Source organism: Tiliqua scincoides, chromosome 9, assembly GCF_035046505.1.
Source record: "Tiliqua scincoides isolate rTilSci1 chromosome 9, rTilSci1.hap2, whole genome shotgun sequence".
Classification (NCBI taxonomy): Eukaryota; Metazoa; Chordata; class Lepidosauria; order Squamata; family Scincidae; genus Tiliqua; species Tiliqua scincoides.
Window position 1 is genome coordinate 14,083,143 of NC_089829.1, and position 26,269 is coordinate 14,109,411.

The 26,269-nt window shown below is 46.3% G+C and overlaps 1 protein-coding gene across 1 annotated transcript; it reads left to right on the plus strand.

Moving 5' to 3' along the window:
* LOC136660327 (arylacetamide deacetylase-like 4) lies at positions 1-26,011 on the plus strand. Its single transcript, XM_066637456.1, has 4 exons — positions 1-186; positions 12,042-12,258; positions 16,147-16,210; positions 25,234-26,011. Exons 1-4 carry the CDS (start codon positions 1-3, stop codon positions 26,009-26,011), a joined length of 1,245 nt encoding a protein of 414 aa, XP_066493553.1.
* The last annotated feature ends 258 nt before the right edge of the window (positions 26,012-26,269 follow it).

Consider the following 26,269-nt stretch of genomic DNA (forward strand, 5'->3'; position numbering starts at 1 on the left):
ATGCAGGTGCACTCAGATGCAGCGGGAAGCCACGGCTTTGGAGTTTTCTTCCGGGTCTGCTGGTGTGCTGTGCCATGGCCCCAGAGTTGGGTGCAGGGTGGTATCACCTCCAACCTCACTTTCCTGGAACTTTTCCCAATAGTGGTGGCAGTTCACCTACGGGAAGAGGAGTTCCAGGACGCCACGGTATGCTTCTGGTGTGACAACCAGGCGAACTCGATGTTCAGGGTCATGACCCTTGTCGGTTTGCCCTGCAGTGCCTGCACATCAATGCCTTGTTTGTAGCCCAACACAATGGGGTTTGAAAACTCCATCGCAGATGCCTTGTCTCGATTTCAGGAGGAGAGCTTTCAGGAGCTCGCCCCTGGGGCAGTGCTGTACCTGGACCCCATGCCTCCCTGGCTCTGTGACCTTGGCTTGCCGAGATAAACGAGGTAATTTGTGCTTCCTTGGCACCCAGCACGCAAAGGGGCTACTCACGTACAGTAAAAGAGTTTGAGGATTTCAGGCAGGCTGCAGGATTGCCTGGCCAATGGCCTGCCCCAGTGGAGCACCTGCTGCTCTTCTTGCTGCATCTGAAGAGGTCAGGCAGAGCAGTTAGTTCCTTTCCAGGTTTCATGTCCGCAATATCTAGACTTCACGCAGGATTTCAGAGTGCGAAGGATGTTAGAAGGCTGGGCTAGGATGACACCTCCAGTCCCTGACCAGAGGCGGCCGATTTCGCCCAAGCTGCTCAGGGGCATCACAGGGACTTTGGCGGGGCTCTACATAGCCCCGGGCGAGTTTCTGCTTTTCAAGGCAGCCTTACTCACGGCCTTCTTCAGTGTGTTTAGGCCCAGCGAGTTTTTGGTTGGGGCAAGGCCGACACACATGACACAAGCACATGAGTGGATGAGAACTTTGCTCTTGGTCTCTCTCCAACAGGTTGCAATGTTCTCTTCTCCCTTCTTGACCTCAAACAATCTGCCTTCTCCCCCTTTATCTCCCTTCTCTCCAGTTTGTTCCAGCTTTTCATTCTCTCCCCCTGCTGTTGTCTCCTGTTTGGGCTGTTTTGTTTTGGGGCTCTGCATTGGAAAGAACAAGGGGCTTTCATTTGGGACTGGAGCCTTGACTGACAGCACAATCCTAGGCACGTCTTCTTCAGAATTCAACAGGACCTTTGGCCCAGGTAAGTATGAATACAATTTTAGTCTGAGCTGATGTCATGATGTATGCCAACAAAAGGTTGATCTAATCTAATCTATACATTGTGTAGGGTGGCAGATTTTTTGTGAGGTTTCTGTGAGTCTCATCTCACAGTTTGGGAAGCACTGGTGAGGGGTGTAGGGAACTGCTCTATTTTGAAAACTTATGCAAGGCTTTCATCAGGGTCTTCTTTACCCTCAGGGTTTTCTTTCAATACTGGAGAAAAGCTGGTGTATGTATCATGCGAGCGACAGAAGTGCCTCACAGTAAGAGATGTATCTCACTGCTGTGATTTGCACAATCTTTCAGGCAGGGCCTCTGAGAGGAATTTTATCAGGGGGTACAAAGTTTTTGGGATGCCCCTTTGCAAAGGGGGTGAAACAGAGTGGGGGAGGGTGGTGATGGGTGAGCAGAACGGAGGCAGGGAGGGGTGAAACAGGGTGGGGGGAAGGTGGAGAAAGCTGGAAAAGTCTTTGGAGCCCAGGTCTACCCACCCATGTGGCATCGACAGCTAGGTTCAGTAATATGGAAAAGCAAACTCACTTCTAAGTCTCCCTAAAATCTTTTAAATATAGAAAATCATGAAGAAAATTAGCATCATCATATTTAGGCTCACACTATAATGGAAAGTGTCTCATGCATACCAAAACTTGCTCCTGCAGCAGCTGTAGTCCTGCAGCTGTGTCCCTGAGCTCCTATACATTCCTTAATGCTAAGCAAATCCACAAGCCGAAGACCTATTGTAGCAGGCCAGTTTCCTCCCAGATTTGACACTGTTAAGGAGTGTCACGTATGAATTCCTTGGCCCAGCATATGTTTTGCCAACAGCTGCAGCCACACGCTCTTGGTAGTATCCCCAGCATCCCATGAAGGTAATAAGTCTGAGTAGATAGGAAAATGTAAGGAAATTTCTGGGCACCCTTTTTGACCCTGGGCCTGGGTACAAATTACCCCCCCCCCCCCAGGCCCTGCTTTCAGGGGAAGGAAGGATCCCATAAATTGAAACTCCACATTTACACAAATGGGAGGAACAGCATAATCTTAGGACTGTTTGGAGGAGGGTCAAGGGAAGGCATCTCTCCAAGGGCCCTTTGCCTATCAGAGTGTCCATCTAGTCCAGCTGATTCCTGTACTTGTCATACAGGTCAATACAGGACCTCAGTACAGGTCACTGTGATAGATCCCATTGTACCACAGAGGGAGGGCACCAGGAGAGGTCCTAGTGCAGGGCTTGTGAACTTTTTTGTTGAAAAGTAGTACAACGTCTCTCCTCAGACAAACACCATCACAGTAGCTGGCATATGCCTGAGGAGATCCATAGGCAGCCTGAGGGCTTACATGGAGGTAAGTAAAAAATGTTTTAACTACCTCCCATCTTTTTCTGGGTAAGCCCTTGATGTTCTTTGGACCAACGCACACTCTAAAGCCTGCTGTGTAAGTAAAATCATTTTTAAAAGATTTATTTCTATTTTTTAATCAACACAAATTTTTCGTAAAATATTTATCCATACAACAGTAAAGATAAATAACTTGTGTGTGGTGATTTGATAATTTGAATTATTGATTTGGTGATTTGGTGATTTGAATATTTATCCACATGCACAAATAAAAATTGTCACTGTCCTTTTGCAACAATAATGCTGTGACATCTAGAAACTAATGAAACAGTGAGCTTCTATGTTGCCAAGAACAGCAAGTTTCTTGAGATGCCTGTTGTATTTTATTTAGGCTGCAATCCTAACCGTACTTTCCTGAGAGTAAGCCCCATTGAACAAAACAGGACACTTCTGAATAGACCTGGTTAGGATTGTGCCCTTATTTAATCAATTAATTATTGTGCTGTAGAAATTTCTACCCCATCCTTTGCACACACTCTATTCCCCCAGGGTCGACCAGGGTGGGGGGGGGGGAATTACAGAAAATACATAAACACTGCAACAAATTACAATATCATTCTTACAGATATAGTAAAGCAACAATATTAAAATATTGCTTTAATTAATATTAAACAACAATATTAACATTAAAACAATTGAGTATAAAATAAAACAACGGAGCGTACCTAAACACACATCAGTTAAAAGCAAATAGTAGCAGATGATAAAAAAAAGTGTAAAATGAGTAAAAAGATGGTGTGATGGTGCTTGTGTTAAACTGAGACCTGGAAGATCCAGGTTCAAATCCCCTCTCAGCCACAGAGCCTCACCTTCCTCATAAGGTTGTTGTGAGGACAGAAAGGAGAAAAGATACCATGTACCTTGCCCTGAGCTCCTTGGAGGATGTGCAGTCCACAACTGTGGGAAATGAAATAAATAAATGAATCATCCAAAGACGATGCTCTGAGGACATCCAGCTGGAGAAGCAGCCAGTGAGCTGCTATGAGGTAGATAAGGCTGAGAGATATAGACTGGCCCAAGGTCACCCAATTTGTTTGCTTACGTGGGACCCAGCTTGCAACTCAGTCTATGGTTCAGAGCCAAGATTCCATTCCCAATGGCTTAGAGCCAAATCCTATCCAGCTGTGCCAATGGGGCATACATTGCATCCTGGGGTGGTGGTGGTGGGGAGGCAGTTACAGAGGCCTCCTTAAGGTATGGCAACATTTGTTCCCTTACTTAGGGGTTGCATTGCAGCTGTGTGGGAAAGTTGGATAGGATTGGGCCCTGTGTGTTTTGAAAATGCAAATTGGACTCAAAGCAGCCAAGACTGGTGAAATTGGCTGATCAAACTTTAGGCAGAGGGCACTCTTCCAGGCAGAGATCGGGTAACAGGCATTACTCCCAAGTAGAAGTCCCCTTCTCCCAGTAGCTCTGAGTTAAAAATTTGACTCAGAGTTTATTTAGATTTTAATTTCTTCTCTCTGTGCGTTACAGGCTCCATACAAGCTCATTTAAAACAATGAAACAAACAAACAAACAAACAAAAAACCTCCCCTTCCCCTGGTAGCTCTGAATTAAACCATGCATAAGATTCATCAGTATTTCAGCAGCATCTGCTGGCCATTTGAATGATTGCTGGACTGGTATTCTGGTCTTGCTCCAATGTTTTGAATTAACCCCCCCCCCTTTTTATGCCAAATTCAATTCTCCTGATTCCTTTTGGCTACAATCCTAAGCAAGTCTACTCAAAAGTAAGTCCCATTATGTTCAATGGGGCTTGCCCCCAGGAAAGTGTGTATAGAATTGTAGCCCTAAGGCCCAATCCTGAGCTGCCTGGCCTGTGGGACTGCTGTGACCGGGCAACCCATGGCGGCTCCTTGGGGGGAAGGGGACTTTCATCCCATCAGTAAGGGAAGTAGCCCCGCAATGGGACTACTTGATTCTGTTGTGGCTGTTGACCACGCGGCCTGACATGGGGCTCAGGCATCGGTTGAACTGAACTCCGTTGGTCCTGCCCCCTCCCACTCTTCTCCCTCCCACATCACCTCTCCACCCCCCCTATCCAGGAATGCATCCTCCCCACCTGCCCCCACCCCCACTCACTTCTCCACCGCCCAGTGGTTTGGGTGGTGGAATGTGGGCCCAGCACCAGATCTGGCCCAGTGTGGGCTTGCGCTGGTCTAACTCCAGCACTGGGTCTGTGGTAAGGCTGGCAAACATGCCTTATGGCACGTTTGCAATAGTGCACGCTGGTAGAAAGCTAGCGCCCTGGACTCAGGATCAGGCCCCATGTCTGCTGCCACCAGCAGCCGAGAACGGGTTCACAGTGGGGTTCCCTGGACAAAACCCAAGAATGCTGTTCAGCATTGTTAAAATGCCCCCACTCTGAGTATAATACCTGCAGAGCAGGGAAGCTGATAACTCTACTGATCCCAGAACATGTCAAAGGTTTTTAACAAAAAAAGGTTTTATTGAGAAGAAAAAAAAAAAAAACAATTTAAACAGGCTTGATTTAAGTCAGATAGAGGAATTAAGTCAGACAGAGTCAGAATTAAGTCAAAATTAATTAAGTCAGATAGAGGTTAAAAGAGAAGATGTTTCAGACCTCATTGATAAATTAAAGATCAATAAGTCACCGGGCCCTGATGGCATCCACCCAAGAGTTATTAAGGAATTGAAGAATGAAGTTGCTGATCTCTTGATTAAGATATGCAACTTGCCCCTCAAAATGGCCACAGTGCCAGAAGATTGGAGGATAGCAAATGTCACGCCTATCTTTATCAAGGGAAAGAGGGGGGACCCGGGAAACTATAGGGCGGTCAGCCTAACATCTATACTGGGTAAGATGGTGGAATGCCTCATCAAAGATAGAATCTCAAAACACATAAACGAACAGGCCTTGCTGAGGGAGAATCAGCCTGGCTTCTGTAAGGGTAAGTCTTGCCTCACAAACCTTTTAGAATTCTTTGAAAAGGTCAACAGGCATGTGGATGCGGGAGAACCCATGGACATTATATATCTGGACTTTCAGAAGGCATTCGACATGGTCCCTCACCAAAGGCTACTGAAAAAACTCCACAGTCAGGGAATTAGAGCACAGGTTCTCTCATGGATTGAGAACTGGTTGAAGACCAGAAAATAGAGAGTGGGTGTCAATGGGCAGTTTTCACAATGGAGAGAAGTGAAAAGCGGTGTGCCCCAAGGATCTGTCCTGGGACCAGTGCTTTTCAAACTCTTCAGAAATGACCTGGAGACAGGGTTGAGCAGTGAAGTGGCTAAGTTTGCAGACGACACCAAACTTTTCCGAGTGGTGAAGACCAGAAGTGGTTGTGAGGAGCTCCAGAAGGATCTCTCCAGACTGGCAGAATCTATGGTAAGGCCACACCTGGAGTATTGTGTCCAGTTCTGGTCGCCACATCTCAAAAAAGACATAGTGGAAATGGAAAAGGTGCAAAAGAGAGCGACTAAGATGATTACAGGGCTGGGGCACCTTCCTTATGAGGAAAGGCTACGGCGTTTGGGCCTCTTCAGCCTAGAAAAGAGGCGCCTGAGGGGGGACATGATTGAGACATACAAAATTATGCAGGGGATGGACAGAGTGGATAGGGAGATGCTCTTTACACTCTCACATAACACCAGAACCAGGGGACATCCACTAAAATTGAGTGTTGGGAGAGTTAGGACAGACAAAAGAAAATATTTCTTTACTCAGCACGTGGTTAGTCTGTAGAACTCCTTGCCACAGGATGTGGTGATGGTGTCTGGCCTGGATGCCTTTAAAAGGGGATTGGACAAGTTTCTGGAGGAAAAATCCATTATGGGTTACAAGCCATGATGTGTATGTGCAACCTCCTGATTTTAGAAATGGGCTATGTCAGAATGCCAGATGCAAGGGAGGGCACCAGAATGAGGTCTCTTGTTATCTGGTGCGCTCCCTGGGGCATTTGGTGGGCCACGGTGAGATACAGGAAGCTGGACTAGATGGTGTTCTGCCAAATCCCAATCCAATGGGCCTTGTGCCCGCTTAAGGCTGATCAGTCCCCCTTGTGCAACTTACCAGTGCAGCAAGCAAAGGTCAGAGTCCAGTTCCAGTGCACAGATGCCAAGTAAATCAGTCCCATCAATCAGAGTTGCCAAATCAGAGTCCAGAGCCAATAAGCCAAGTTACAGTCCAAGGTCAGGTTCCAGGTAGGTCAGTCAAATCCATCAGGGTATCCAAGTCAAAGTCTAAAACCAAAGTCCAGTTACAATCAGATTCCAAATTCAATAAGCCAAGTCAGTCTCCCCTCCAACCTGCCCTCCTTCAAAACCCACAATCCCTTTCTGCCTCAGGTGCTCCTTATATCCCTGAGGGCCCTATTGCCTTCCAGTGGCTGCAGCTGTGCAGCACACTCTGCTGGATGCCCAGGCCTTACCCTTAAAGGGCCACTGCTGACACCACATCTACCTCCTTGCCAGTTCTTCCAGATTCCAATACAGATGGGCCTATGGCCTGATCCAGTGGGGCTGTTCTTATGTTCTTATTTCTCACAGGCAGGGCCTAGGAGAGAGGGGTGAAGGGAGTACCCAGGCCCAGGGTGAAAAAGGAGGCCCAGGAGCCAATGGAGGGGGCCTAGAAATTTCCTGGGATTTTACATTTCCTATCTATTCAGACTTGTTACCCGCATGGGATGCTGGGGACACTACCACGAGCTTGTGGCTACTGAGGCATGGTGACCTTTGACCTGAGAGCCACTGGATAGCCCAGTAATACTATAGCACGCACACAATGGTAAAGAGTTGCTTGATTTTAAAAGCAATAAGGTTGGTCTGACTGACTTTGGGGCCTCAAAGGCTGTGTTATGACAGAAGGTGACAGAATAACCAGGGTGACAGCAACCTGGGTAACATAACATTTGTGCAAAAAGCTTAAAAGCCACATTGTTGGAAACACAGAGAATAGTGAAAAGCTGTTTGAAGCAAAATTGTTAGTTTCATAGAAGTTTTACAGAAAGGCAGCTAGCGTGCCTGTATGGGCACGCAAGCAATGATTGCCAGGCTGACCCCCCTATCAGCCAGCAGCAGGGCTTTGCTGCCAGCTGATTGGCTGGCTGGCCTTGGGGGGCGGGACAACTGAGCCTGATCTGGCGCGCAGGCGCTAGACCCGGCTCAGTTCCGTTCCTGGAAGCGACCGGGCAGGTCGCTTTTCCAGGAGCGGAGAGAGGCTGCCCCACAACGGGGCTTGAGGCGCAGGGATCCGCGCTTGCAGGCTCCCGTCCAAGCGCTAGGCTGACCTCCCCTTGTGGCGGTAGAAGTGCGGGGTGGGTAGACAGAAGACCTTCTCAGGCGTCCAATCTAAGCCAGTAAGGGCAGGGGTGAACCATAATCCGCTCTTTGGATGCTTGACCGGCTCGGGGAGACAGGCTGGCTAGCCCCTGGTCTGAACTTTGGGGCCTTGTAGGGGTGACCTGAAGGCAGAGTAGTTTGGCTGGCTTACCCTCTTTGGGCGACAGTGAAAGGTGGGCTTAATAACAATTGAGCTAAGCCTGGAGTTGGGTGGACGCCCTATGAGACTGGGGGACGTAGACGGCTAGGCTGTTTCCCCCATTTAGAACCCCGCACTTAGTTTGGGTATTGTTTCCTATTTTGCCTTGTTGCGCTTGTTGTAAGTTAATAAAGTGGCCCATTTAATCCCATACCTGTTGTCGGCTGTATTTATTGGGGAATGCATGGTAAGCAGTTAGGCCTCAAAGTCTGGAATGTAACTTAGATAAGCAAGTACCAGCAGGAGAGGTGGGCCTCACTACATGACCATGGCAGAAAATACACTTAATGCCAGAGTGCACTAGAGAGACTCTGTAACTTTTAGATTTCATAGTTTCATGCTGCAAGAGCAAAAGTATACATATGGGTACCAAGTAACCTTTGATGCCAAACCAAATATGTACCCAAAGTAAAAGGGTCACAATAGTTATATAAAATTAGCCATAGAAGTAGTTCTTAAAGAACCAAAATGTTTGATTTTAGAAAAGTCTTAGGAATAGACAAAAGCCTTAACACAGCAGGAGGGCTTCACAGGTGCTTTTGTGATGACATTAACATAGGAGAAAAGCATGCAGAGAAAAGATAATGGTACCAGTCAGAATACATTGTGTCATCTCTTAATGAGGATGGATCGGAGACCTGTAAAGGAAGTCCCTAATTGGATTGATGGATATGTATAAGGGTCAGCACTGGGGCAGTACTGGCTAAAATGATATTATAGCAACCCCTACTGGTTTTTGAAAACTTTTGGAAATTGTGTAATTTTGGCTAAGTTTTAAGGTGAAACCCCACCTGTATGTAAATCAGAGCCAATCAATGGTTTTGCCCACTTATTGCCCACCTATTTTCTATCTTTTATGTAAATGGTATCTTATCTATATCCTTTTAAGAATTAGCCCCATTTATGACGTCAAATCTTCAGCGAATGAAAAGTCTAGATTGAGGACAAAGGGCTGTGAGAGGCATGAAGGTTAAGGACCAGCATTCAGACAGGGCTCCATGCTTTGTGACATGGATCCTGTGGACCAATTGTATACAGTTCAAATAAAAGTCTGTTGACCTTCATCCCTGTGTCCCGAGTCGTTCTGAGTTGCTTTCTTCAGCCTTGCAACAACTACAGCTACTGCAGCTACTGGCAAGCCATATATGCTGGGCTGAAGAATGCATACATGACACTCCTTAACACAGTGTCCAATCTGGGAGGAAACCGGCCTGCTGCAATGGCTTGTGGATCCGCTTGGCTTGTGGATTCACTTATCAAAACTGCTGAATCAGAACTGCTTATCAGAACTGCTTATCCAGTGTATAGGAGCTCAGGGATGCAGCTATAGGGCACAGCTGCTGCAGAAGCAAGTTTTGGTATGGCACAGGATGCTTTCCATTCTTGTGTGAGCCAAAATACGATGCTAATTTTTTAGCAATGATTGTATATATTTAAAAGTTTTTAGCGAGACTTAGGAGAGTGTTTGGTTTTCCATATTACTGTATCAAGCTGCTGATAGACCCTTGGGCAGATAGACCTGGGTTCTGCATTGGGAAGTCAAGTAGACCTGAACTCCAAAGACTATTCCAGCTGTCGCTACCCTCCCCCCTGTTTTGCCCTCCCCACCATTGGGAAGGGACCCAAAAGAAACTTTGTACCCCCTGATAAAATTCCTTTCAGAGGCCCTGCTCACAGGTGAACCTCCCTGAGAGAAAATAAGAGCTCCCAGTAACTGGACGGGGAGAACAAACTAACATAAACAAAACCTGACATGCCGATCTTATTTGTGGTCCCTTCTCTATTTCTCTGGGGCTCTCCCCAGCAGCCTCCCACTCTGCTCACCAGAGAGTGGGCTGTCCCTGACTTGCCCAGCCTGAAGCACCCCAAAGAGAGTGAGAGAGAGAGCTCTCCAATAGACTAACTCCCCATCAACCTGAACACCTCAGAACTGGAAGGAAATTGGAAGGAAAATCCTTCCAGAAACCACAACTATTAATGATTTCATCACAGGATGGCAGAACACGTCTTTTTACTCTCTACCAACTAGGGAGATTTTATGAAGGCAGGTCTCTGATGCCACAAGGAAGATCTCCAGTTACCTCTGCTGAGCAAACAGGATGGTATTTGCTGATATTCTGTTTCCTCTGACCTACTGTATCGGCACCTTCATTTTTTCCTTACTGTTTCCATGGAGCATTTATTATGCCATCACAAGGACAGACTTGCTTCCTGGATTCCCAGACCGTTTAATACTACAAGCTGCAGATGCACTGCGTGATTGCTTATTTGCCTTGGTAAGCTTTCCTGCGCTTAATATACATTTTTTTTCCCTATTTTGTTCACGTGAAATGCAGGGCACACCATACTCTCTCAAAGTGCCCTGAAATGGCTGGAGGAGTGGAACTTGCAATAGTCTTGCAACTGTCTTCTCCTTCCTAAATGTGGGTTGGGGCTAATCTGGATGCCCCAGAGAAACACCATCATATGGGAAACCAAATGTGAGTGCCGGGGGTGTCTTTGACTGCTTTGCACACAGAAGACTCCAATTCAATTCCTCTTGGCAGCATCTCCAGGTTGGTCTGGAAAAGACCATAAGCCTGAAACCAAGCAGAGCTGCTGCCCAGAAGAGGGAGGTGAGGGCAAAGGAGGGGCACTTTGGTTAATAGACAATCCTGAACTAGATGGATCAAGGGTCCATTGGCGGTATTTAGTGAAAGGCAGGGTTTGAATGAATGAGTAAATAAAAACCTTTGCTTTTGCCACAGTTCCAATCTAACAGCCCAAACCTAAACTTGCCCAGCACCTAGCAGTACAATGGTGCTGAAATGGACATCACTGTATCCTGTGGAGCCAGGGAAGCTGCTGGTGGTTTCCTCGGAGTAAGGGAACATTGGTTCCTTTGTCATGTGTAGACTGCAGCTGGCCCTGATGGGTCTACTTAGCCCTTGAGCTGATGCAGAACCGAGGAGACCCACATGGGCTCCACAGCTCTGGAGTGGGGATAGGAGCTGGCAGCAGCCTCTGCTGTTGTCCCCACCTCCCCTAGGCCCAATCCATCCTCCAGCCCACTTGCCTTCTGTTGAGTTCTGCCCCCTCCCTGCCTTCCCCCCACCCTGCCCTGCCCTGCTTAGCTGACTGGTGCTGGCCTCTCCACCAGCGCTGGGTCTCTCCTGCTGGCAGAAAAGTGCCTAACAGCACTTTTGCGACATCCAGTGCTGGCACTGCGAGTGCAGCACTGACACTGGGCAGCGAAGGATTGGGCGGCCTGTTGGCTCTCAAGGATAATGTGGAACTTAAATGTATATCTTCCAAAAATGTCAGTTTGTGGCTCCAGAGTGTGTGATGGCAGCATGATGTATGCGCAGTCACTGGACCATGTCTAACAGCTGATTATGAGATCCATGTCGTTAATGGCCCATCACATTGGGCCGCAGTAAATGTTTTCTCACGACAGCAAACAAAATCCCTGTTTCATCCCTGATCTGGTCCCATAGTCTTATCAGGATATTGTCTTGCCAAATTCACATCACAGTCAGCGTTATTTATAATGTCAGGGCAAAGGGGTAAAAGTTGAAAATGCATCCTGGGCATGTGAGAGAATGCTCCTCTCCCCTAAAAAAACTATTTAACATCTAGAGTAGCCATTTTCAACCATTGTGCCATAGCACACTGGTTATGTGTGGGGGTATGCCTTGGGAGTTTGGGGGAGGGTCATTTATTAGTAGGGCCATCAGGGGATGTGAGACTGCCACGAACGGCGTGGTGTGCCTTGTCAATTGCCCAAAAACTGATGGTTTGCCTTGACAATTTTAGTACCTTGTCAGCGTGCCATGAGACGAAAAAGGTTGAAATCCCTGACCTAGAGCCAAGAGGGCAGCATTGTCCTGCACACATCAAAGAATTTGCACACATCAAAAATTAACCTACTGAATGTCTTTTGATTTGTTCTCTGTATGTTGCTCTGAAATTAGGGGTCATTTCTGGAGAAACATGACATCTGCCGTGAGTTTGCACTCGTAAGGTGGTTGTTTGATGGAATACCACCTTCACAGGACTCAAAACTGCTCATCCAGGATCTGGTTTTTGATGACGTCCCAGTGAGGCTGTACTGGCCCAAAACACCAGTTGCTGGTCAAAGGAGAAGAATGCTCTACCTTCACGGAGGAGCCGGCCTGATTGGGAGCATTCGTAAGTTCTTTGGAAGGAACCTAGATGTTTTGGTTAGGTGGTTTTTAAAAATAAATTGACATGGTCCTTCACAAATCAAAATCCAAAATATTTACTGCGTAGTTTACCCGAAAGGGAAGTCACTGAATTTGTGCTTCTCCCATGTTGTTCAGCTACAGGAATTTACTAAGATTCCATTAATAGAAAATGGCAGGAAATTCATTTGTAGTGGTGTAGAATTCAACCTCTTCAACCTCTCCAGACTGAGAGCAAAGTCCAAAGTCCAGCTGAAATGTCTGCGTGACTTCCTCTTTGCCGACGATGCAGCTATCACTACCCACTCTGCCAAAGATCTCCAGCAGCTCATGGATCGTTTTAGCAAGGCCTGCCAAGATTTTGGACTGACAATCAGCCTGAAGAAAACACAGGTCATGGTTCAGGATGTGGGCTTACCTCCCTGCATTACAATCTCTGCGCATGAACTGGAGGTTGTCCATGACTTTGTGTACCTTGGCTCAATGATCTCCGACACTCTTTCTCTCGATACCGAGCTAAACAAACGCATCGGTAAAGCAGCTACCACGTTTTCCAGACTCACAAAGAGAGTCTGGTCCAACAAGAAGCTGACGGAACATACCAAGATCCAGGTCTACAGAGCTTGCGTCCTGAGTACACTTCTGTACTGCAGCGAGTCATGGACTCTTCACTCACAACAGGAGAGGAAACTGAATGCTTTCCACATGCGCTGCCTCCGACGTATTCTCGGCATCACCTGGCAGGACAAAGTTTCAAACAACACAGTCCTGGAACGTGCTGGAATCCCTAGCATGTATGCACTACTGAAACAGAGACGCCTGCGTTGGCTCGGTCATGTCGTGAGAATGGATGATGGCCGGATCCCAAAGGATCTCCTCTATGGAGAACTCGTGCAAGGAAAGCGCCCTACAGGTAGACCACAGCTGCGATACAAGGACATCTGCAAGAGGGATCTGAAGGCCTTAGGAGTGGACCTCAACAAGTGGGAAACCCTGGCCTCTGAGCGGTCCGCTTGGAGGCAGGCTGTGCAACATGGCCTTTCCCAGTTTGAAGAGACACTTGGCCAACAGTCTGAGGCTAAGAGGCAAAGAAGGAAGGCCCATAGCCAGGGAGACAGAACCAGGGACAGACTGCACTTGCTCCCAGTGTGGAAGGGATTGTCACTCCCGAATCGGCCTTTTCAGCCACACTAGACGCTGTTCCAGAACCACCTTTCAGAGCGCGATACCATAGTCTTTCGAGACTGAAGGTTGCCAACTAGGTGTAGAATTGCCAGCACAACCCAGAATGAAGACAGAAGATGTTTGTGTGTCTATGAAAGAACCACAACTTCATTCTAATCTATTCCTTGGGAGCTGCAACAAGATAAATGAGTTTTAACTTCATTCCAGCAGTGTGGGTTTCCTACAATGAAAAACAAGAGCTGAGAGGAACATGACCTTCATCATCAACCCTGCATGGGTGACCCCCCCACCCCTAGCATCAAGTACTGCATCAATATTTAACTGATCTGTACTTCTCACTTCCAACTCTGTTGCAAGTTCAGGCAAGGATGGAAGCGGACACCAGGAGGTTTCAAGGAAATAAAGCTTTTATTCTCAGCCAGCTGCTGGTCACAGAGGAATAGCTTCCAAAGTCTGTGACCCTGATTTTCTAGGGGCTTTGAGTTGATATACTAAACAAATCTTCATTGTAAAGCATTGGTCAGATTTCTGATTGGAAAAATGCAAATTGCAAAGCCTTGGATACATTCCTGATTGGCAAACAGCATATCACGTGAAGCTTGTCTCTACCCACATATCCCACTATTCAGATTCTGCCTAACATGCCTTACTAAATATAGCACTTTAAATACGTGAAATCTTTCTAGCTGCAAAAAAAGTCCCATCTCCCTCCCTGCATTGGCTAATAGCACGCTGACAAAAGTCTCTTTTCTCTTCTAACCACCTGTCTGTTGAGGTTAGCTAGCTGTTTCCTGTTTTCTTTTTAGCTGCAAAAGGTTCTACAGAACAACTTCTTGTGGTCAAAGCTTGTGTCTGCAACACCACTTCCTTTTTAACACAGACACAAAGGGGCATTCAAGGGGCATCTTCTAAAATGTCCTGTTGACCCAAGCTGCTAAGTATAGGGCCTACTTTGGCCAAAGCACTCTGTACATGCTCAGAGCTAGGCCCAAATAGGGGCCTGAATGGGTTCAAACGCTCTAAATTCTGGGGGGTTTCCTCACAACTCAACTTAAACAAAGCTCCAGACCATCTCACAATGTTTGGGATTTTTAAGTTTTGCAAAAGATGGCAAATGACTGAGGTTTAGAACATTTGCACAATATGGAGAAAGTAGATGGAGATCACCTTTTTCAACCTCTCACACTAGACCCAGGCTGGGTCAGTCAATGAAACTGGTGGGTGGGCAATTTTGGAGAGTCACAAAGAAGGCCTTCTTTGCTCAGTGTATAATTTATTTGTGAAATCCACTGCTACCAGATGTGGTGACGGCCACTAGCTTAGATGGCTTTGAGGGGCCATGAGAAACACATGGTGGATGAGTTACTGCCCATTGTCCTGATGGCTTTCTGCTCCCCACCCCCAGAGGGAGAGACATCTGAATACCAGTTGCTGGAAAACTATAGAGGGACAGGGAGCTGACCTTCAGCTGTTGGTTTCCTAGAGGCATCTAGCTGGCCACAGTGGGTAACAGGATGCTGGCCCGAACCATGAATGCCCCAAACCACAAATGCCACACACAGTTACACAGAACCAAAATTATATAGAAGGGAATAGAACCACGTATAAAACATAATTATTTTATGACAAGACTGAACAACAGCACATCTTTTCACAACCCTCACTCTGAAGATGGCAGCAATATAGATGGGCAAAATGGGTGCCAGTCAGACTCAAAGCCCAGTCCTATGGTACCCCCTTCATAGCATGCAGCCAAGCCAAAATGGGTGATGCTGCATGCTGTGGTGGTGATGGGGGGAATCAGGAAGCTTGGGGAGGGGGAATGGCAAATAGTCTCCAATAGTTCTTGCTCACTAATGGGTCTCCTCAGACTTGCACCAGCTCTTTAGCTGGCACAAGTCTGAGGAGGCAAAGGGGGTGTTATGCAGGAAAAATTGTTATGCAGGATCGACAGAAACCACTGAAACCAACGTAAGTTCAAGGCTTTTATTGTGAGGAATGGAACCTGAGCCAAATGACAACACCTTTGTTCCAAATACCCAGATTGAGTGAGGACCTGAGGCAGGCACTAGGCAGGCAGGAGGCAGCAGGACTTGAGGCAAAAGGCTGGGTGGTTGCTCCCTGGTTCTCAGAGGCTCTTCCAGGGGCTCCTTGCCTGCAGCTCTCTCCTCAGCTCTTCTGTAGCTCTACTCTACAGCTTGGTCTCTTCCCCAGCTCACTCCTTGCAGCTCCTTCTCTCATCAGCTTTCCTGGTGGTCTCCTTCCTCTGTAGAGCTCGCTCTCCAAGGCTCCTCACAGCAGCTCTTCCCTGGTGGTCTATCCCCTCTCTGGTTGTGCAGCCCCTTTTATAGGCCTCTGCACACAGCAGCCTCTACCTTTCCTCTGCTGGTACTGCAGCCTCCTCTCCTGCAGCAGTTTTCCCTCTGGTCCTCCTCAGACAAACTCAAGTTTTACACATAACAGGGGTATGTTGCCCACCTTTCCTTCTAATTTTCATTTCTTTCATTAATCCACTTTTATTCCTTGTACTGATTAGAATGCAACAAAATAATGGAATAATATCTGCTCCCAATGCTTCCTTGACCTAATGACATCTGCAGGAAAGAAACATCTCCTGAGAGTTTTATCTCTTTATCAGTTGTCCCAGAACTTGTCTAATAATCTCCCTTGGAAAAAACTTATTTTTCAGAAGCATATGAATGGGTTTGCCGCAGCATTGCAAGAAGAAGTGATTCCGTGGTTGTGTGTGTTGGGTAAGTGGCTTTGTTTTCATTGTGTTAGAAAAGAGTATGTGGTTCTGGAGCTGAGGATTCAATATGGTGTTGACACAGAATAGCTCTATATTTAATAGGCAAATGGGCTCCTTTTCTGAGGCTTTTCAATGTTACTCATGTCGCATTTATGATAGATACAGTGGTGCCTTGCAAGACGAAAGCGTTTTTGTGATTTTTCTGGTGACTCGCAAGATGAATTTTTCTATGCCGTGCTTCGCAAGACAAATTTTTCTATGGCCGTGCTTCGCAAGATGAATTTTTAAAATTAAAAAGTTGAAGTTTTGTGCTTAAAATTTTTGAAATCCTCTGTACAGTATGTATGCCTTTAAAGAGCACTTAATAAACACTTTGTAAACCAAATTTGACTTTGTTCTGACTTTTTTTGCCCATAGGTACGCATTAATTAAATTTCAATGCATTCCTATGGGAAACTGCGCTTCGCAAGACGAAATTTTTGCAATACAAAACGACTTGCGGAACGAATTAATTTCGTCTTGCGAGGCACCACTGTACATATTTATGCATAAATAGTAAAAAGCACTAAAAATTAGTGGAGACACATTCTGTGGTCATTTACTGAGAACTGGTCACTAGAGTGATCTCCCAAGGCTTTATGGACAGGGCTTAACCTACCCCTTCCTCCAGGCATATGACTTCAAACTACCTCCCTATAAGTAGAGGTGTTTGAAAACAGTGTTATTTATTTTACTCAGAAATAAGCCCATTGTGTTCAGTAAGACTTCAGCTGTAATCCTATCTTACTCGTCAGAAACATCTCTCTCTCTCTCTCTCTCTCTCTCTCTCTCACACACACACACACACACACACACACACACACACACACAGAGAGAGAGTCCTCTTTATATGCGAATTTGCTATTTGCAAATTTGCTTATCTGCAAGGGGCAGAATTTTCACCTACTTGCAGTTACCTGCAACTGTTTTTGTTATCCACAAATACAACCCTAGTGATGATGAGAAGCTTGATGATGAGAGGTCTCTAGATAGCTATCTGGAGGCTGCTCTGGGGCTGGGACAAGCTCAGGAAAGGACTCAAGAGACAGGTGGAGGAGGAGGAAGGATGGGTGAAGCAACCCCCTCCCCACTGCTGAACTCTGAGGCCTTGCTGTTAGGCCGGCAACCTTCAATGAGGGATAGCCAGCATGGAGAAATCACCACCATCACAACCTTCAATGCATTGAGGGATACCAGCATAAAGGAGGTAGTATCAGATATTGGAGATGCTGATGAACCCTTGCTATCCCTCTGCCCCCATAGACCTCAAGTTAAGATTCAGGTACATAAAGTTGGTAGGATGTATGGTGAAGAGTGCTTCCTGGAACCTGGCCCCATTTTCCCCATAGGCTTGATCATTCAGTGCCCCCCCAAGCAGAATGCAGCACACACCCTGTTGACATGGCTGCATCAGTGCTACAATGTTGGATTGGACCATCAAGCATTCTACAGAATGCCTGGCAAAGTAATGAAGAAGCTTATTTTGTTCTGACCTTACATACTTTATCTAAGGATTATATAGCCTACCTTTCTTGGCATCCAGAAGTATTCTACCCCTTTTCTGACCTGCTGGGGCCTGGCCTATCAAATGCCACACAGGGCTGGTCCATGACATCCTGGCATGAAGTGCTTCCCGTTGTTCCTTACAGGATCTCAGTAGGAACCGGTAGTGTTTAGGCTGTAGGGATGCCAAGGGGAAGCACAACCATGATGCCAGTACTTGAGGTTCCCCTCTGCAGTTTGTACGGTTGCTGAAATTACGGTTGCTGAAATTACAGTAATTAATACTATTAATGGATAATGATTTCTTGTGACATTTTGCTGCTTTCTCAGTCTTTGGAAGGTTCCTGGGAGAGGCTCTCCCAGAGAATGCCATGTAGATGAAGTTCACTATGTTCTTCTATGCTTCGTCTCGGAAATCTAATACAGTGGTTCCTGTAGTTCCTGTAAGTCTTTGCATGGGGGTGGGGAGCAACACGATCACCACAATTGTGCTGCTGCGGGACAGGAAAGGGTTTTTTTAAATTTACCTGGGGGTTGCTATGGCTCTCCATAGGGTCTGGGGAGCCTGCAACCCCCTCTGCAGCCCTCCCTGAGGCTTGGAAATATTGTAAAAAGAAAAAAATATTGACATCCTGTTTCAAGACGAAAACTGGGAAATGATGTAGCTCAAGTAGGTAACCTGTTGCTTGCAGATCTGGGCCTTCTTTTGGGACACCTTGTAACCAGCTTCCCAGAGTATCTGCAGAACCTCTTGGGTTGCTTGGAGACATTCTTCCCGTGTGTGGGAGGCAACGAGGATATCATCCACATATTGCAACACCACAGTGCCTTCCCAGGGTGTAAAGGCCTTGAGATCTTGGGCTAAAGCTTCTCCAAAGACTGTAGGGGAGTTCTTGAATCCTTGAACTAGGCATGTCCATGTGTACTGATGCTTGACACCCGTGTCAGCATCTTCCCAGGAGAAAGCAAACAAAGGCTGACTCTTTGGGGCAATTCTCAGGCAGAAAAATGCATCCTTAATGTTAAGAGTGGTGTACCATTCCGTGTTTGATGGTATCAGGCTCAGGATCACGTAGGGGTTGGCCACTACTGGGTGGATTGTCTCTGTGGCCTGGTTGACTTCCGTAAGGTCCTGTACTGGCCTGTATTCTCCATTCTCTGGTTTAGGGACTGGAAAGAATGGAGTATTCCAAGGAGAGTGACATTCTCTCAAGATGCCATATTCCAAAAGCCTTGCCACATGTTTCTGTATTCCCTTCCGGGCTTCTTGGGGCAACATGTATTGCTTGATGGCTACTGGTCGAGCTTGGGCCTTCAGGGCTATTACCAAGGGTGGATGATTCTTTGCTAGCCCTGGCGGGTTTGTTTCTGCCCATACTCCGGGTGGAGCTTTCAGGTCTTCTGGAAAGATCACATTGTGGTTGTGAGTCTTTGCCCATAAGGACTGCTATGAGCTTCCAGGTCTGCTCCCTTGGAGTATCAATCTGGATCATGTCTGGGATTTCTAATGTGGCTGTACCACTGGAATGGAAGGATACTCTTGCTTCCAGTTTGCAAAGCAGATCTCTTCCCAAAAGTGAAATTGGACCCAGGAGGTACAGGAAACAATGGGTCAATTGATGTCCTCCCAGCTGGCAAGCCATAGGGGTTAAGAAGGCAGCATCTCCTATTCTGCCGGTTATCCCTGTTACAGCCTTTTTGATCCAAAGATCCAATAGGTCTGTTGATTACTGATATGGCTGCTCCTGTATCTATCATTAGGGGTATTTGTTGGCCCCCTACTGATACACTGACCATAGGTTCCTGGGGGCCTAGCTGGAACTGGCCAGAACCCAGTAGTCTTCATTGTTGAGTTTGGAGGGCTCCTTGGATGGGCGCTTGAGCGGGTCACTCCCTCTGGGTATTGCGCAACTCACATTGGTTTTTCCAGTGTCCTTTTTGCTTGCACATTCATCTCACCCTAGGGGTCTTCCTCTTCCTCTTTTTCTGCCATCTTGTCCACCTCCATATCCTCTTCCTCTGCCTCAACCCAGGTTTTCTGTTGGTCTTCCTGTTATGGCTGCTGCCAACAATGAGGCCTTTCTCTGAACCTTCTTTTCATCTTGCTTTTTCTTTTCTTCTGGTCTATTTGCATAGACTTTGGTTGCTATTTCCACAAGAAGGTCAATGTTTTGGGCTAGACATCCTTCCTGCTTCTGCAACTTGCACCTGATGTCTTCTGTTGACTGCTGGATGAATGTCTGGTTGATTGTTCTAGCATTCTCCGGGGCTTCTGGGTCTATGGGGGTGTACTGTCTGTAGGCTGAGTAGATCCTCTCCAGAAACTGTCCTGGACTTTCATTTTCTCCCTGGAGAACTTGAGAGATCTTGGCCAAATTGGTGGACTTTTGACCTGCCCTCTTCACCCCTTCCATGATTGCATCCCTCATTCTTCGTAGGGCTATCATGTGTTCAGCGTTGTATGGATCCCAATTGGGGTCAACACTAGGGCAAAATGTGTTGGCTTCAGTTTGTTCGTCTCTGTGATTTTGCTTTGCTTCTGCCATCAGCCACTTCCTGGCTTCTTTAAACACCCTACTTCTTTCTTCCCCTGTCATCAAAGTTCTTGATAGCTGTTGCATATCCACCCAAGTGGGGAGATGGGTTCTCATGATGAATCCTATTAGCTCAGTCATTGGTCCAGGATCCTCAGAAAAGGGTGTAGTTTGAACCTTCCAGTTCATTAAATCAGTTGAAGTAAAGGGCACATAGGAGTATGTTACTGGCCCTGGCTGTTGATTTCCATTAACTTCTTGGGGTGGTGCTTGTACCTGCTGAAGTGGGGCTACTATTGAGGTCTTCAAGAGGCTTTTGCTTCTTGTATTTGCGGGACTTACTTCAAACTTGATAGATGAAGTGTGGCTGCACAGGGGTCTTATTGGTTCATTCCTCTCCTCCCCTTCTACTCCCTCTCCTCCTGTGGGGTTTTCCAAAGGTTGGGCAACCGCTTGAGCCCTTTGTTGGTTCTCTGGGGCTAGAGGGTTTCCTTGGGGTAGCAGACCCTGAGGGGGTGCTATGGGTACATAAGGAGGAGGGTGCATCAATTCTTCCTCTTCTGCCCCTTGTAGAACACCTTTGTAGAGGTTCTCACACTTCTTGCATTCTGTCTTTGTTTCTGCCCACAAAGGAGCCACTACAGTGCTCTGGGGTTTTGGATCGCACTTCTGCAGCCAAGGCGGTCTCTTCTGACATGATTCTAGTCAGCTTGAGATGTAAGGAAATTACTCAGGAAATCTGGGGTCACTCGTGACCTCGACATACACTTTCTGAATCATTTCTACCTGAAACGTACCTTGGGAGGGTGAATCTTTTACAATTATAGGCCAATGTATTTGACAAAACCTTTTTAAAGCTTTTGGGGATAATTTGTAACCAAAAGCTGACCAAAATCCTTTTTTGAAGTTACGTACCATACAATCCAGAGGATTACAGGCACTACTACTAGATGACTGTGTGTCCCCCATTGTAAACAAGCAAGACAGACAAATAGACTACATACACAATTGCCTCCCCAATGGCGACCTGGCCCCTCTCGAGATTCAGGAACTGTGCTACGCCGAAGGGTCAATCACCATTCCACGTAAACTCGTGACAAATGGGACAGACAACTTTCATCACATTCATATCAGACAAACAACCTAACCTTAGGCTAGAGAGACAGGGGTTATACCCAAGCTTGCCACCTCTTGCCTGGCTGGAGGAGTAGTTTTCGTGCACTTTCTTGCACCCTGGGTACGCAATTTCTTAGCGCCTCCAAGTCTATCTCCTCAGCACCTGCCTATTACCTCTAGAGAGAGAGACTAGGATATTGCACCGTGCCTAGTGCCCGTAGTCTCCTCTGGGGGATTGGTCAAGCCCCCCCTTCCCTCATAAACAAGACGGGTAACAACCCTATTTATACTTTACCAAGGGTGTCTTCCTTTCTGGGTTCCACCTCCCCTGTGCACAGCTTCTTGCTTGGAACACGATCACCAGCTTGTGGAGCTTCTGCCTCACCAGCCATCTCCGCAAACGAAGCTCCACGCCACACCCCTTGTGGCACCTTGGGTAGGGTTCAGGAGCCTGGCACCAGGCGATCAACAAAGCAGGTCCCAATCCGAGTCTTCTTAAGGCACCAGAAATGTTGCAAGGTCAAAAGCAAAGTTCAAAAACAAACTCAGTAGGCAAGAGTGGTGATTGTCTGCAAGCTTTATTTCATTGCCAGCAATGGGCTTTTCAGGGTCTCTTTTTCCAAAGCGAAGGGAGCAATGAGAGCCTTGTGGGACCTCTCAAAGCCCTCAGAGAGAGCAATTTTCCAGTGTGAGCTTCTCACTTATATTCTATTCTGGCTCCTTTGTTTGAGGAGTCTTACACTTCTCATTGGCTGGGATTTTACATCAGAGATGGGGCTTTCTCAGGATTAGCTAGAGATATCTTTACAAATGTTTGATTGGTTGGTTTCAAGTTACAGATTTCAAATAAGGCAAAAATGTACATTGAGACATATATAACTTAAAGATTTCAACAACCAATAGGTGGCACTCTTTACTCATTTATTACAGAAATGGCTTTTTGATATGTCTTATGCTTATTTTTGACCTTGGCAAGAGCCACCAGTGTTATTTCTCACATTCTTTCTTTCAGACACTGTGGGGCTCTGTGCCAACATTGTTTAAACCAAGTCATCTCTATTCCATGTTGTGATTCTCTATATGATCTGTTACCTTTTGAGATGTATAGTGGTGTAAACACATATTTAATACAAGACAAACTAACCTCTTATTGTACAAAAGGATTTTAATAACACTTTCTTATTCATTTTAATTAAATCTAGCCTCTTCTGTTAGCTTTTAGCTCAGGCAGAGGCTTTCATGATGTTATGCTGATCAGGGGACTTTCCCATAGATGTTGTTTCTGTTATCTTCTGTCTAGCTGGTGTTTGCAGGTGTCTGTATCTCTGTTGTTAGAAATTCTATTTCTGTTTGCCAACAGATAAAAAGTTGCTTAGCCTTCTCTTTTATAATGTTGCTTGTTTCTTCACTAAAATGTTGCAAACTTCATAACTTTTCAGTTTTTCTACTTCTTGGTGCCAACTAGAAAACATTGCCCTTGCTTTAATGTTGCAAGAACCTATTTTGAGAAGTTACTCCCTTCTGGTTTCCCTTGCTAAAAAGTCTATCGGAGATGTGACTCTCCCTTGTTCACATTAAAAGTATGAAGCAGGACTTTGAATCCTTCAAGGTCTTACAGAGAAGTATTATCTGTGAGATGTTGTTTTTCCCACATTCCAGAGTCTCCCTGTGAGACAGACCTTTTTGATTTTTGGCTGGGAGCAGCCTTAATGGTCAAATTTAATGGCTTTTTACTATTTTGTGTATTTATGCTTTAATCAAACTATTTTAACAGCTAAAATTCACTTCTGATGCCACTATGCCCTTATAAATATGTGTTGATTACATTTTAAGCAATAACTGAAGAATTATTTGGCTTGCATGCTAATTTTGTGATCTTTGTGATCTTTTGTGATCTTTGTATAATACTTTCTAAATAGCTAAAGGCAGGGAGGAAATGGAATGGGGTGGGATGGAACAGGGAGATTATGAGTGTGGGGAGGAGGATGAATTGGACCTGGGAAGGGGGTGGGTTCAGCAGTGGCAGCATCCTCCAAATCCTAGCCCCATACCTGGCCTCAATTGGCCCTTAACATATCTAATATATAAGAACATAAGAACATAAGAACATAAGAACAGCCCCACTGGATCAGGCCATAGGCCCATCTAGTCCAGCTTCCTGTATCTCACAGCGGCCCACCAAATGCCCCAGGGAGCACACCAGATAACAAGAGACCTCATCCTGGTGCTCTCCCCTACATCTGGCATTCTGACTTAACCCATTCCTAAAATCAAGAGGTTGCGCATACACATCATGGCTTGTACCCCATAATGGATTTTTCCTCCAGAAACTCGTCCAATCCCCTTTTAAAGGCGTCTAGGCTAGACGCCAGCACCACATCCTGTGGCAAGGAGTTCCACAGACCGACCACGCGCTGAGTAAAGAAATATTTTCTTTTGTCTGTCCTAACCCGCCCAACACTCAATTTTAGTGGATGTCCCCTGGTTCTGGTATTATGTGAGAGTGTAAAGAGCATCTCCCTATCCACTCTGTCCATCCCCTGCATAATTTTGTATGTCTCAATCATGTCCCCCCTCAAGCGTCTCTTTTCTAGGCTGAAGAGGCCCAAACGCCGTAGCCTTTCCTCATAAGGAAGGTGCCCCAGCCCCGTAATCATCTTAGTCGCTCTCTTTTGCACCTTTTCCATTTCCACTATGTCTTTTTTGAGATGCGGCGACCAGAACTGGACACAATACTCCAGGTGTGGCCTTACCATAGATTTGTACAACGGCATTATAATACTAACCGTTTTGTTCTCAATACCCTTCCTAATGATCCCAAGCATAGAATTGGCCTTCTTCACTGCTGCCGCACATTGGGTCGACACTTTCAGCGACCTGTCCACCACCACCCCAAGATCTCTCTCCTGATCTGTCACAGACAGCTCAGAACCCATCAGCCTATATGTGAAGTTTTGATTTTTTGCCCCAATGTGCATGACTTTACACTTACTGACATTGAAGCGCATCTGCCATTTTGCTGCCCATTCTGCCAGTCTGGAGAGATCCTTCTGGAGCTCCTCACAATCACTTCTGGTCTTTACCACTCGGAAAAGTTTGGTGTCATCTGCAAACTTAGCCACTTCACTGCTCAACCCTGTCTCCAGGTCATTTATGAAGAGGTTGAAAAGCACCGGTCCCAGGACAGATCCTTGGGGCACACCGCTTTTCACCTCTCTCCATTGTGAAAATTGCCCATTGACACCCACTCTCTGCTTCCTGGCCTCCAACCAGTTCTCAATCCAGGAGAGGACCTGTCCTCTAATTCCCTGACTGTGGAGTTTTTTGGGAATATAATTGGTAGAGGTCCGAGTAGACCCACCAGGCCAGCATAGGCCTTCCCCAGGGCAAGGAAACAAATGTTTCCTCTCCTTGAGGAGGCCTCTGGAGGCCAAATTCCCCTGCAGGATGCAGCAGATGCCATGGTGACACTACTGCATTGTAGCACAGGGAGTTAGGATTGGGCTATGAATCTATTTCAAGATGAGCGGATGGACACTCCACTAGAGAAGCTCACCCAGCACTGCACTTCATCTTCATGCTATGTGGATTCCTTCCCTGACTTCAGTGCAGGGCACCAATATCTGAGAGATGTATGGTAAGAGCACAAGGCCATATCTTTTTGCAAAATGCCCTCTTTGCCTTGGGAATAATTTTTGCTTCAGGCCAGGATCTTCAAAATACAATGAATTCATGGGGGGGGGGGGGGGGGAGGGTCTTCAATCTCATCAAAATGAATATCAAAATAATGAACGTGGTCTGGTAATTGTTAAAACAATTTTGGCAATTGTTTTAGGTATTGTTTAGCTCCTGAGCATCCATATCCAGTCCTGATAAAAGATAGCCACAGTGCTGCCATACACTTTCTGAAGCACAGCAAGGATTACGGAGTTGACCCCAATCGCATTATTATAGGTGGAGACAGTACTGGGGGAACATATGCTGCAGCTGTTGCCCATGAACTGGTGTCCCAAGTGGATCTCCCAAGGCTTCGAGCACAGATCCTGATCGATCCATTCCTCCAGGCACTGGATTTCAATTTGCCTCCCTATCAGCTATACCATTCAAGCCCTATCGTATATATATATAAAAAGGCTATCTGGTTGGGTTTCAGGACTCTTGGTAAGAAGGTTAGAGGTGTGGATGCAATTATGAAGAATGCCCATGTTCCTGAGGCCATGAGGGTGAAGTACAGCAAATGGATTAGTGCCGATCTCATTCCAGCCGAGTTCAAGCTCAAGTGCTCTGAGCCCCCGGTGCTTGCTCCGTTTTCAGAAGAACTGTATGAAGTGTGCAAACCAGCACTTGAGACCAAATTTTCCCCACTTCTAGCTGATGATGAGGTTATCCAGCAACTGCCCGAGACTTTCCTTTTGACCTGTGAATATACTGTTTTCAGGGACGACAGACTTTTGTACAAGAAACGCTTAGAGGACAACGGTGTGCCAGTGACATGGCATCATCTTCAAGATGGCTTCCATGGGAACTTCTACCTAGTTGATTATCCACTCATTGAATTTCAATGCACAAGGGATGCTGTGAAACAAGTCATACATTTTTTAGAGGGTCTTTAAGAATTGGTCAGGGTGCATTAAGGGTGAGCTGACCTTCGACAGAAGGAATGAAAAGAGAGAATTGAAGGGTTGGATTGCAATACACAGTGTGTTTAGGGATTGTTTACAATAAGGGGGGGCATGAAAATCAATGCTATCCAAAAGGCAAACACAAGTGCTGCAAATAAATGATAAGCATACACTCAGTATCCCACTTCAAAAACATCTATGGCACAATCCTAACTGCAATCTGGACCAGCACAAGTCCCTTGTGCCAAC

What these genes read in the sequence shown, in the direction of transcription:
- LOC136660327 (XM_066637456.1), top strand. Translation starts at nt 1, where the DNA reads ATGCAGGTGCACTCAGATGCAGCGGGAAGCCACGGCTTTGGAGTTTTC. An exon ending in CGGCCTGATTGGGAGCATTC is followed by an intron (nt 12,259 to 16,146) that starts GTAAGTTCTTTG and finishes CTTATTTTTCAG; the next exon opens with AAGCATATGAATGGGTTTGC. An exon ending in TCCGTGGTTGTGTGTGTTGG is followed by an intron (nt 16,211 to 25,233) that starts GTAAGTGGCTTT and finishes CAATTGTTTTAG; the next exon opens with GTATTGTTTAGCTCCTGAGC.